Source organism: Sus scrofa, chromosome 14 (genome assembly GCF_054392235.1).
Source record: "Sus scrofa isolate SSC_HxYL_T2T_F1_AM1 chromosome 14, Sscrofa_HxYL_maternal_Yorkshire_Landrace_v2.0, whole genome shotgun sequence".
NCBI lineage: Eukaryota > Metazoa > Chordata > Mammalia > Artiodactyla > Suidae > Sus > Sus scrofa.
The window spans coordinates 59,860,472-59,873,310 of NC_139396.1; the positions used below are offsets into that span (position 1 = coordinate 59,860,472).

General features: G+C 51.9%; 1 protein-coding gene across 7 annotated transcripts in view; it reads right to left on the reverse strand.

The window, feature by feature from the left end:
• Positions 1–4,332, reverse strand: part of RASAL1 (RAS protein activator like 1) — a 35,095-nt gene extending 30,763 nt beyond the window's left edge. For 3 of the 7 annotated variants that reach the window (XR_014826909.1, XM_084995502.1, XM_021072391.2), the window contains exons 1-2: positions 4,197–4,332; positions 3,522–3,646 (exon numbers count right to left, since the gene is read on the reverse strand). Coding sequence is in view for 3 of the 7 variants with exons in the window: in XM_084995502.1 (XP_084851628.1) it covers positions 3,522–3,586 (65 nt within the window). In the remaining 4 variants the exon portion in view is untranslated. Of the gene's footprint in view, positions 1–3,521; positions 3,855–4,196 lie in introns of those variants that run through there. The other 4 variants (XR_014826911.1, XM_084995503.1, XM_084995501.1 and 1 more) reach the window with 3 other exon arrangements.
• Positions 4,333–12,839: the final 8,507 nt, after the last annotated feature.

The window sequence follows — 12,839 nt, forward strand, 5'->3', positions numbered from 1 at the left end:
TAAGAGTTACTAGTCCATCCACCAAAGGCCCTCATCTCTTCCCCCCACCCCCCACCCCGCCCACTGCACAGGCTTCCTTTGTCTTCCAACAAGCTCAGGCCAGCCTCAGGGCCTTTTTGCACTTACTGTTCCACCTGCCTAAGACACCTGCTCTGTTCCTGATCCTGTCGTGGCTGGCTCCTTCCTGTCATTCAAACTTCAGCACAAAAGTCACCGTCTCAGAGAGGCGGTCCTTGATCATCACTTGATCTTCTGACAGTGAACAGTGTAAAATTGACCGTGAAATCATCTTGCTCCCTTGTTTGTCTCTGTGTTTAGTGTCTGTCTCCCCAGCTCCCTACAACTTCCAAACTCTGAGCTCCTTGGGGGAAGAGCTGTATCCCCACTCCAATCCCATCCCTCCACCCCTGGGCAGAGCCAGGATTCGAATCTAGGTCTGTGCAGCTCAGCAAACATGTTCTCAACCCATGCTGCCTCCACTCAAGCTCAGGATCCCTTCCAAATTGGGTCCCTTCCTCCATGCCCCCCTCCTCTCTCTGCCACCCTCTGGGTGCAGTTTGTCACTGATCTGCAAATGCCTTGGGGATTCCCAAGAAGGGGGACACGGGCACAAGGAGCTGGCTCAACCTCGTCTGCTGACTGAGCTCTCCCCTCCCCTCAGTTTCCTCTCTGGACTCCTTCACTTAGCTCCCTTCCCTGGGGGTGCCTCCACCCCCCATCTGCTCTCCATCCCTGAACACCTTACACTGGTTGTGTCCTGGGCCTCCAAGTGTCTCTCTGGTTTCATCTCTGAACTCCCTTCTGCGTAACGCCCCAGGCCTCAGTTTTACCACCTGGATCTCTACCAAACCCGTTGGGCTGAATAACCCTGGGGGTCTCAATTTTCCCATCCGGCTCCACCCCCACCCCGATGCTCGTGGCTGGGTAACCCCCTCGATCTCATTGCTCTCTCTGGGTCCTCTATCCTGAGCTTCTTTTAGGCAGGCTCCCATCCCTCCATTTCCCCAGCTGCAGATGTGGGGCACATGGGCTGGGATCCACTAGCAAAGGGCTGGGAGCCACGCCCCCTCCCGTTCACCGGCCTGACCCCTGGGTCCCTCATGGGAGCCAAGCACGTCAGCTCCAGGGCTCTGACGCACAAGGGCCTTATCAGGCTCCTATCAGGTAGGGGTGATGGTGGTGGGAGGGGGGGCCACCCCCCTGCAGACCCTCGATCTCTCCAGACCCTTGGCCTCTCCCATGGCCCCTGCTCCAACTCAAACGTGGGAAAGCGGGCCCCTTGGCTATTGCCTGCCCAGTCTGGTTGGCAAATGGGGGCAGTCAGGGTTCAAATCTCAGCTGTGTGACCTTGTGCAAGTGACTTTGCATCTCTGAACCTTGGTTTTCCCATTCCTAACATGAAAATGTTAATAGAACTATAGAAAATCTTAAGCAGAGGATCTGGCCCATAGGACACCCTCGATGACATACAGCTGCTGTTGTTTTTGTTTTTGTCTTTTCTTTTTTGGCTGCCCCATGGCATATGGAGTTCCCAGGGCCAGGGATCAGATCCTGCAGACCTACGCCACAGCAGTGGCAATGCCAGATCCTTTAACCCACGTGCTGGGCTGGGGATTGAACCTGTGTCCTGGCACTGCAGAAACACCACTGATCCCGTTGCACCACAGCTGCTATTGCTAATGATAGTAATAATAACTCTAAAATTATCAGCTGAGGCCTCCTCCCCAGCTATGTTGGACCCCTCCCAAACCTGGGGAGGCTTCAGGAAGAATCTGGGCCCTCTCCTTAGGAGAGGGAAAGAAGAGACATACGTGGATGAGACACCCATCCAAGAGTCCCCACGGGCACGGAGATCCCAGTATGCTTTAGAGAGCCCCTCTGAAGAAGGGTGCCAACAGCAAGGGAAACTGAGGCAGGGTGGCTGGATCCCCAGCTGGGCTTAGTGATTCCTCCCTATCATGGTTCTGGGGTGTGGCCCACCCCACAGCTCTCCTTGGCCCGGGACCTGGGGGAGGAGGGTGGCCAAGAGACGCAGGAACCAGGCATGAGTCAACTCCTTCCCCAAGAGACACAGAGGGAGCCCCGAGAGCTGTGTCCAGGTCCAAGAACAACACCTGCCACTCCCTTGTGGCCCTCACCCAGGGCTGGTAGAGGGGCCAGAGCACCGGGAGATAGAAGCCCGGTTTCTGGAAGGTTCCCCACCTCAGCCCCCCAGCGGCTGCCAGATCCTCTAACCTCATTGCTTTGGCAGTTCCAGAATTGTTTATTCTCAGGTGCTCAGAATGAGGGAGGCAGGGGGCTTGTCCAGATGCTGCATTTGCATAGCAGGCAAGCTCTCTGCTTTCCTCAGGTGCATGTTTAGCGGGGGTGATGAGGATGGGGGGAGCTCGAACTGCTCTAAGCAGCTTCCCCCTTGACAGCTGCAGAGTTGGGGAGGGAGGAGGTTCATAAAACCAAAGGCGGGATACTTCTTGCTGGGAAGCCCACAGCGCTGGGAGTTAGGTAGGGCACAGCTAAGCTCCAGCCTGTGCAAAGGCTCAGTATCCACATTCCTGCTCACCCTGGCCATGGAGAATTCCTAAGAGGTTCTCCACCCTCCCAGCTGCATGCAGCTTGGAGACTCCTGTCCAGAGCTCCCATTGCCTGGATGGGAAATCCAGACCCAGCCCAGGTTCAAGGTCATATAGGCAATGTCTGGCCAAGGATCCCACACATGTTCGAGGTGCTGACACCCTCACAGCCCCTCTGGGCTCCAGGCCAAGCAGAAAGGAGACCCCTCCCTCCATCCTGCTGATTAGGCAACTGCTGACTCAGCTCTGGGGAAGCACAGCCAAGGAATGGTAGTACTAAGGAGAGTCTGAGGGTCCTCCAGCCCCATCGCACCTTGCTGGGGAGGGGGCTGCAGTGGGGAGCTGGCTCCTCAAGTGGCTTAGCATCCAGGGAAGGCCCACCCTGGGCTGGGAGATGCTGGCTGGGAAGCTTAGGGCTCTGGGTCAAGAGGACCTTAGTTTCTCCCTGGCTGGTGGGCCACCTGGTGACACTCTGCAAAACTAAATACCAGATGCATACAGAGGAATGCTGTGGCCACCTGCATTCCGGGCCCTCTGGGGCTCCTCCCCAGGGTTCTCTTAACAGATGCCCACCCAGGCCTAGAGAAGCCCCAGCTGCAACACCTGCCAGGACTAAGAAAGAGAGCCTCCCCCCAGCCCTCCCCCGAGCTCTGACAGAATCCCACCTTCTAATCCCCAGGGCTGAAGCCCTGGAAGACCCCCATTAATACATCCCAGAAACAAAGACACCCCTTCCTGGGGGCGGAGCAGGACATCTGCTAAGTCTGGGCACTCTCTCCCACCAGGACAGCGGTGGGCATGGGGCCTGGTGCCCCATGAAAATGAATCTGCCACAGTATTCGGTCCTAGACAGGAATCTCCCGCCCACTTCACCGACCTTCCCTGGCACGCAGAATGGGCGACCCTCGCCCGGCACGCCCCTCATCTCCGACTGCCCCCGGGGGTACTCACACATCCTTGGCGGGCAGCGCCCGGCCCTCCACCACGCGAACATTCAGGGAGCTGCTCTTGGCCATGGCGCCCAGCCCCAAACTTTCCGGTCAGGAGGACGCCCAAGATCCGAGGCTGGACCGCGGCTGGTAGGGCGTCTACATGTCACCAGCGGCGAGCCTGGCACCCTGTCCCGGGGTCCCAGGGCCGCCTGTCCGAGACGTGGGTAGCCGGGCGGGAGGTTTCCGAAGGAGAAGATAGGTGTCCGCGGAAGGGCGCCCCCCCGAACTCTACAGGTAGGAGCCAGGCGCCGAGCCGGCAGAGCGCGGGGGTACACCGCCAGCCCTCGCCTTCTAGATTGACGCTCTTGGTGGGCAGGCGGGGGGGGCAGGGGGCGGGAGGGGGCCGCCCAGGGCCCTCCCCTCAATCCCTCCTCCCGCGGGGTCCCCCGCCCGTCGGTTCCCAAGCCCCCTCGCGCGCCCTCTGCCGGCACCCCAGCCAAGCGTGCCAGAGCGCCCAGGCAGCCGAGACCCCGGCGCGCGGAGGCAGGGACTACCAGGTGGGGAGCGGCCCACGGCCATGATGGGCGTGGCCACAGGCTCCTGGTGAGTTGGCATTGGGCTCAGAAGACACAGTATGTCCCTTGCCTGTCCTCCCTCCAACCTGTTCACACCTCCCCGGCTCTCCCCTGCCTACCATCCCGGCACTGCCTTCTAGGTCAGACCTCAGTGCCCTGTCCCGGAGGAGTATCGGAGGTCCGCGTGTGGCGTCACTAGAGAGTCGCACCTTCCCCGGGGGTTCGTTCAGAATCAAGGGAGGGGCCTCGTATATCCCCTTACGTCTCTGAGTTTCCAATTAAACCCAGACTGTGCGAGCGGCAGATCCCACGTCACGGGCTGGCACTGCGGGGGTGGAAGTCGCGGCCGGAGGGGGCGGGGAAGACGTGAAGATAACCGCAACAGCGATGATAAAAGTCATCTAGAGGTGTGGAACACTTACTGTGTGCCAGACACTGTTCCAAGCGTTTTACAGGGATTATCTCCTCTTCGTCTTCACAATAACTCCATGTGCTACTCACTGCTGTACAATTGCCCACAGTGTATGGACACAAGAAGGAATGTTCAGCGGGATTAAACAGCATGTGGAAGGTCTTACAGTCAGTAACTGATTTGCCTTTCTGGATTTGAATGCTGACTCCACCACGTGGTAGCTGTGTGGTCTTGGGCAAGTCACTTAACTTCTCTGTGCCTTGGTTTGGTTTTCTCATCTCTTCATACATTAATTAGTACAGTATCCCACTCACAGGGGTTTGAGAGAATTAGATGAGATAAAGCAGATACAGGTCTCAGAACACCGACAGGCACATAAGCAGCTTTCAGAAAGTGGGGTTTTGTTGCTGTTGTTGTTTTTCTTTTTTGGCTACCCGGGGTATTTGGAGTTCCCAGCCCAGGATCAGATCTGAGCCATAGTTTCCACCTAAGCAGCAGCAATGCTGGATCCTTTTTTTTTTTTTTTTTTTTTAGGGCTGCACCCATGGCATATGGAAGTTCCCAGGCTAGGGGTTGAATCCGAGCTACAGCTGCCGGCCACAGCCACAGCAGTGTTGGATCTGAGCCACATCTATGACCTACACCACAGCTCAAGGCAATGCCAGATCCTTAACCCACTGAGTGAGGTCAGGGATCAAACCCGCATCCTCATGGATCCTAGTCAGGTTGCAACACTGGATCCTTAACCTAATGTGCTGGGCTGAGGATCGAACCTGAGCCCCAGCGCTCCCAAGACATTGCTGATCCTGTTGCACTACAGCAGTGACTCCAAAAAGGGTTTGCTATCATTACTGTCCTTCAAGGCACAGCACAAATGTCACCTGTCCTAGGAAGTCTTCTGGGGTGTCCTCCACACCAGACAGAGGCTTTCTTCCCCTTTTTCTCTGTTCCCACAGCTCCAGGTTTGTACATTTTTGGAGTTTTAAATGAGATGCTGTGAGCGGAAGGGTCTGTCCCAGGGCAGAAACCTACACCATTTCTCCCCAGGAGTTTGTTGTTTACCTGCCTCAGAGTCCTGAGAAGGGCTGGCAGCAGGCCTGACTCACTCCAGTCAGGTCAGCCCAGGGCTAGGCACCAATGGGAAGGGCCTACTGATTGAGTTTGGGAGCCAACGCCCAGACTGGCAATTCCGGGAGGGCCCAGCCCAGCCACGGGGGCAGCCTCATGATTGGCTTCCCTAACTCTGTCCTTAACTTCCTGCTCAGCACCCTGGCCAGGTCGCTGAGGGATTCAGATCAATGGAATTCTCTCCTCTATGGCCGCTGTCTGGTGAGTCCTCCAACTTCCAAAGGCTGGACTTCAGTTACCCCAACTAGGAAACTGGTCTAGCAGGGCCAGCCCAAAGGCTTCAAAGTATGGCAGCATCCTCCAGTCACGTGTGAGGGCTGATCCAGGGTTGAATCCAGAACAGCCCTGAGAGTTAAAGATTTCTCATAATCTTTATCAGTCACCCCAGATCCTATCTAGGAAGACGGTATTTGTTATGTCACTGCTACTTTGAGACAGATGTCCTGCCCTTCTCTGGGCCCCTCACCTAGGTGGGAGCTTTTGGCGAAGACTTTTCTTCTGAAAAAGAGACTCCAGGGACTTTTCTTCTGAAAAAGAGACTCCAGGCTCTCCAGCCTCCAGGGACCCTTGATGGAACCTGGGGGCCTTGCCCTGGGGCCACCTGGGATGCCAACCAAACCGCCACCAAGCCATCTCATCTGGAGCTGAGCATGAAGTCACATTCCCAGACCCTCCTCCCCAGGCCCCCAGAGGGTTACAAAGGCTGCAGACTGTGCCAGCCAGGCCTCCAGGGAGCTAGCTCTGTCACCTAGCCAATATCCGGCATCTGACCCTGTAATTCGCCTGGGGCTGTGGCCACAATCCCCATACTCTCCAAATGGCTGGGCCACTTCCTGTTGTTCTGAGAAGCTTTGATCTGAAACTGACAGAGGGGTTGACATCTCCTAGGGCAGCTCCTGTACAGAGGGCAGCAAGGTGGCCTGGAGACGGAGTGTGACCTGCTAGAGGCCATGTAGGAGGGAAGATGCAGGCTCATCAGTGCCCAGGCCTGGGCTGTCACACAGGGTCTCGCCTTTCTCACAGGACGGTTGTACAATTAATGAAGACGGCTGTGTAAGGCACCTGACATCGTTCCCTGGCACTGAGTAGGTGCTCAAGAAATGGTTAGCTGCCTCCCCTTCCCCTTCCTTTAAGCTTCTTCAAGACAAACTCACCATCATCTTCCTCCCTACTTAGTCTAGTGCCTGGGGATGCACACAACAGGTGCTTCATAAAGCCAAATGGGAGGGGAGCCCGAGCTCAGGATTTAAGAGCAGAGGTTTTATTTTTTATTTTTATTTTTTTGTCTTTTTAGGGCCACACCCTCAGCATACAGAGTTTCCCAGGCTGGGGGTCCAATCGGAACTGTAGCAACTGGCCTACACCACAGCCACAGCAATGCGGGATCCAAGCTACGTCTGTGACCTACACCACAGCTCCCAGCAACACCAGATCCTTACCCCACTCAGCAAGGCCAGGGATCAAACCTGCATCCTCATGGATACTAGTCAGGTTTGTTAACCTCTGAGCCACAACAGGAACTCCAGCAGAGGTTTTATTTATTTATTTATTATTCTGGCTGCTACATGGTATGTGGAGTTCCCAGGCCAGGGATCAGGTCCACACCTGAGGCATGTGGACATGAATACCACAGCAGGAACTTAAAATCAGCCACAGTAGGAGCGTCTACACCATGAAAATTAGCAAATAAACACTGCAGTTTTGGGTTTTTTTTTTTTTTTTGGAGAGTCAAGTTAACAACACACCACTGGCCCCAGGCTTCCCTGGCCACATGCCGTCTAGACACAACACCTAACACCTGAATACAACACCCTTAAGACCGTATTCTTAGTCCCCTCACCCCACCCCCCACACTGCCTTCACCCTAACAGTTCCTTCCATAGGGAAAGCCTTTGCATTCCTGTTTCTACCTATTTCGTGGTTTAAGTCCCATAGATACAATTAAACGAAGACTAGGAGTGGTGAGGTGAAAGAGCGTGCAGACATGTGAGAGCAAAGTGATGGAATATTATATAGCTGTTTAAAAGGATGTTCTCGAAGAAGACTACTTAATGATAGGAAAAGAGTTTAATAACAGAAAGTAAGTCATATGAAAAACATAGTGTATTCAGCATGATAATGATGCCGTAAAGTATTATATATATATAAAATCCTTTTCATATATACAAATGTTTATCTATTATATATATTTTTTGCTTACATTATATATATATGTGTGTGTGTATGTATGTGTATATATAAAATTCTTTTCTTACTTAACAACGTGTATTGAGCACCTACTATGTACTAGGCAGTAGGGAATACACTGAGGTACAGAGAGTCCAGCCCTGCTCTCATGGGCTCTTGGGAGGGTGGTGCGGACAAAAGTAACAGGCAGTTAAGAACATGCTCTCAGTGGAAAGAACAAAGTGATATGCAGACGATAAAGCATGCAGGGGAACAGGAGGTCTTTCTTGGACATAATGGCATGTGCTTCTTTTATAATCACAGAATATTTTGTGTTTCCTCCTGTCTCTGAAAGACCCACTGCCCTGGCTTTGCAGTTCTGCTCGCTGCCTCTGGGAAGCCTGGAAGGTGGCTGGAAGCCAGCGACGACCCCCCACCACCACCCCCACTCCCTACCCCGTTGGCACCGCTCTGTGACCTTGGTCTCTGGTTCTCTTGTTTCGTGGTGATTTACATGCTGTCTTATCTCCTAAATGTCAGGGACAGTGTCTGATTCATGTGGTGCCTCCCACACCGCTTGGCACATAAGAAAGACTCAAAACACACTCTCGGGGTTAAATAGAATTCAGTTCCCTCGAGGGCTGGAACCTGGCCTCTCTCCTTGTGATAATGGTCATATTTTTTTTTTTTTTACTTCCTTCTTTCCCTAGGGTGCGTGCCTTCACGTTGCCAATTATCACCTCTCTGCTCCCCCTTCACCCCCAAAGCAGGAGGCAGACCTCTCTTCTGGCTCCAAGGACCTGTCCATCTCTAGACCTCACTTTCCCCTGCTGGGAAGTGTCACTGTCCCTTCTGAAGCCAAGATCAGGGCAGGGCAGACCAGTCCTGACCCAGGTTGGGGTGAGGAGCGTGTTCTTTGTCTCGGGAACACAAAGCCCCGTTTGTGAGCACCGGGCACGATTCTGGGCAAGAAGCCACGCGGGACAGGAGGCAGCGGTGGGAGGAGTGGGCAGAGTTTCCAAACCCCCTCTTGCTGGCTGGCAGGCTGGCTGCCGAGGAAGCAGGGCCAGTAAGTCCCCTCCTCCTACAGCCTGAAGACAAGGTGTCCGTCTGTCAGACCGCACCCCAGCTTCCTCCTTGCTCAAAATACTCTCCCCTGTCCCCTCCTTGGAATGGAGAAGTAGGAAGGGGGAAGCCGCCCAAGCGAGACTGGGGGTGGGGTTCAGGAGAGTGGATATTTCCAGAGCCTGTGGGCTTGTGGCCAAGGGCAAGGCCAGCTGAGAAGTTATGTTTGGCTGTCACTCAGCAGCCACACGCAACCATCCCCTGGGACACTGGGACAGAGACAAGCAGGAGGCCTTGCCTCAGCAGCATGGCAGGGGAGCCCTGAAAGGGCTTGAGAGCAATGGCCCATCTAACAGAGAGGAATGCTGAGGCCCCGGGGGGTGGATCAGCTGGCCGCAGAGCTAAAGCCACAGCTCTAGCCTTCTGAAGATGAGTGATTCGTGTAAGGACCTTCTCCCCTCCTCAGCTGTAAGTAGTACCAAAGCAGGGATTGAGTTACCTCTACATAACAAACCCCAGGGCCCTGCACTTCTTAGCCTGCGTATCCTTGGAGGAGCCACCTAACTCTCCTGAACCTCTGTCCCCTGTCACTTCCAGCCCAGGTACTGCCCTTTCCTGGCCTTATGCAGTCCTGGCCTGCCCCATCATCCTAGGGTTCTGCATGCCAACCTACACACCTTTGCTCTCTCCTAGGAGGGGCCACATTCGCCTGCCTCAGGGCCATTGCACTTACTGGGAATACAATGCCTCCCCTCTCCTCATCCTTCAGGTCTGGGTTCATGTGTTGCTTCCTCAAGGAGGCCTCCCTTCCCCTGTTCTTGCACTCTGCACCTCTGCTGGCAACCCCATCAGCATGCAATGACATACCTGCAGGGTGATTTGATTCATCCGGCCTCCCTGTTAGCTCATAAGCCCCATGAGGGCAGGTTCTGTCTTAGCCACTGCTGAATCCTCACACAGTGCCTGGAGCATAGTAGGTGTTTAGTAAACATCAGGGGGAAAAGCCCTCTAAAAGAAGAGAAAATAAGGGGAGTTCCTGTCGTGGTTCTGTGGTTGACGAATCCAACTAGGAACCGTGAGTTTGTGGGTTCTTCCCTGGCCTTGCTCAGTGGGTTGGGGATCCGGTGTTGCCGTGAGCTGTGGTGTAGGTCGAAGACTCGGCTTGGATCCCGAGTTGCTGTGGCTCTGGCGTAGGTCTGCGGTTACAGCTCTGATTGGACCCCTAGCCTGGGAACTTCCATACGCCACGGGAGGGGCCCTAGAAAAGGCAAAAAGACAAAAAAAAAAAAAAGAGAGAGAGAGAAGAGAAATTAGGGAGTTTCTGTCGTGGCTCAGTAGTTAATGAATTCGACAGGGAACCATGAGGATGCAGGTTCCATCCCTGGCCTCGCTCCGTGGGTTAAGGATCTGGCATTGCCATGAGCTGCGGTGTAGGTCGCAGACATGGCTCGGATCTTGCACTGCTGTGGCTCTGGCATAGGCCGGTGGCTACAGCTCCGATTGGACCCCTAGCCTGATAACTTCCATATGCTGTGGTTGCAGCCCTAGAAAAGACAAAAAGACAAAAAAAAAAAAAAAAAAAAAAAAAAAAGAAGAAGAAGAGAAATTAAGGAAACGATGCACACCAGCTTCAAAAGGATGGCATCCTCTGGGGAGGAAGGGAAGGGAATGGGCCAAGGAGGAAAAGATCCAAAACGGGCTCAACTGTATCTGGAGTGCTGTGGTTAAGAGGGTGGACTCCACAGCCACACAGCCTGAGTTCAAAAGCCACTTTAGACTCGACACCAAAAGCACAACCCATGAGGGAAAAAGTGGCAAATTGGACCTCCTCAAAATTTGTTATTTATTTATTTACTTATTTTTATGGTTGCACGCAAGGCATATGGAGGTTCCCAGGCTAGGGGTCAAATTGGACCCGCAGCTGCCGGCCTACGCCACAGCCCCAGCAATTCGGGTTCCAAGCCGTGTCTGCAACCTGTGCTACAGCTTGGGGCAATTCCGGATTGAGCCTGCATCCCCACAGACACTATGTCGGGTTCTTAAGCCACTGAACCACAACGGGAACTCCTCATCAAAATTTAAAACACTGCAAAAGAGCATGTGATGAGAATGAAAAGACAAGCTACAGACTGAGAGGAAACACCCAACAGAGGGCTATCTGGAACATCTAGACATGGATCAGAAGAAGACTCAAAACCTGACAGTTTAAAAAAAAAATCCAATTAGGACATAGGCAACAGACACGAACAGATATTTTGTTGAAGAGGATGTACAGATGGCAAATAAGCACATGAAAAGATGTTCATCATCACTAGCCAGTAGAGAAATGCAACATAAAACCACAAGGAGTTATGGATGCACACTGATCAGAAGGGCTAAAACAAAAAATCGTGATGACAGTAAGCATGCAGGAAAAAAAAAAGTGGATCACTTATGTATCGCTAGTGGGAACACAGAATACTACAGCCATTCTGGAAAAGACTATGTCAGTTTCTTAATTAAAAAAGAAAAAAAAAAAAAAAAACTAGTTCCCATCCTGGCTCAGCAATTTAAGAACCCGACTAGTATCTATGAGGATGCAGGTTCCATCCCTGGCCTCGCACAGTGGGTTAAGGATCTGGCTTTGCTACAAGCTGCAGTGTAGGTCACTGGGGCTTGGATCCTTGGATCCTGGATTGTAGCTGTGCAACATGCTACCATCGGGAGAAACTGGATGAAGCAGCATGAGCTCTCTTCTTACTGTATAAACAGCATGGGAATCTACAATTACCTGTACATTTAAAAAGCTGCATCCATACAGCTATACATCTATTAGAGTGACTTTTACAAAAATTGAGAGTACCAACGCTGGTGAGGAGATGCAGCCATCAGAACTCTCATGCCTTGCTAGTGTGAATCTAAAAACAGTGCAGCCCCTTTGAAAAACAAGTTTGCAGTTTTTTATACATGCACTTACTATAGGACCCATCAATCCTACTCCTACGTATTTATGCAAGTGAAATGAAAGCTTCTGTTCACACAGAAAAACTGCACATGAATACAGGCTATATTTATAATTGCCCAGAATTAGAAATAACCCAAGTGGAGGATAAATAAATGGCAGTATGTGATTAAATACTACTCAGCCATGAAAAATACACGTTAATATACACACGTCAATATGAAATGAATCTGAAATGAATATTGCTAGGTGAAAGAAACCAAACTCAAAAGGCTATAAAGTGTATAATTCCATTGATGACATTCTGGGAAAGGCAAATCTAGAGCAATAGAGAAAAGGTCAGTGGTTGCCAGGGGCTGGGTTGGGGACAAGAGCTGATTACAAACCGACATGAGGACTTTTTGGGGGTGATGGAAATATTTCACATCTTGACCGTTGTGTTTAAACAACATTATGCATTTGCTAAAACCCATAGAATCGTGTGTGGGGAAAAAATGAACTTTATGTAAATCCTACATCAATATTTTTTAAACTAAGAAAAATTAAATCATGAATCTTGTCACTTCACATCAATATAGGCAGAAAGATAGTATGTGCAATTTAATGCAAAATGCTCAAAGATAAATGTACATTATTTTAGCTCTGTCTTTCTTTTCAGTATGCTCTACCAAAATGCTTGGGAGTTGTTTTAAGCAATGTAGGCATGACAGTAACTACAGTAAATTTTTAACAGCGTTACTCTCCAATAAGAAAATATATTTCCTTGCGTGGAAAAAAATAAATTATTTAAAACAGAAAAATAAAATGGTCAGAAGCTAAGAGTACAAGACGCCTTTTTTTTTTTTTGCTTTTTAGGGCTGCGCTTGCAGCATGTGGAAGTTCCCAGGCTAGGGGTCAAAATCAGAGCTGGCCTACACCACAGCCACAGCAGGATCCAAGCCACTTTTGTGATCTATACCACAGCTCATGGCAATGCCACATCCCCAACCCACTGAGTGAGGCCAGGGATTGAACCCAAGTCCTCATGGATACTAGTTGGATTCGGTTCTG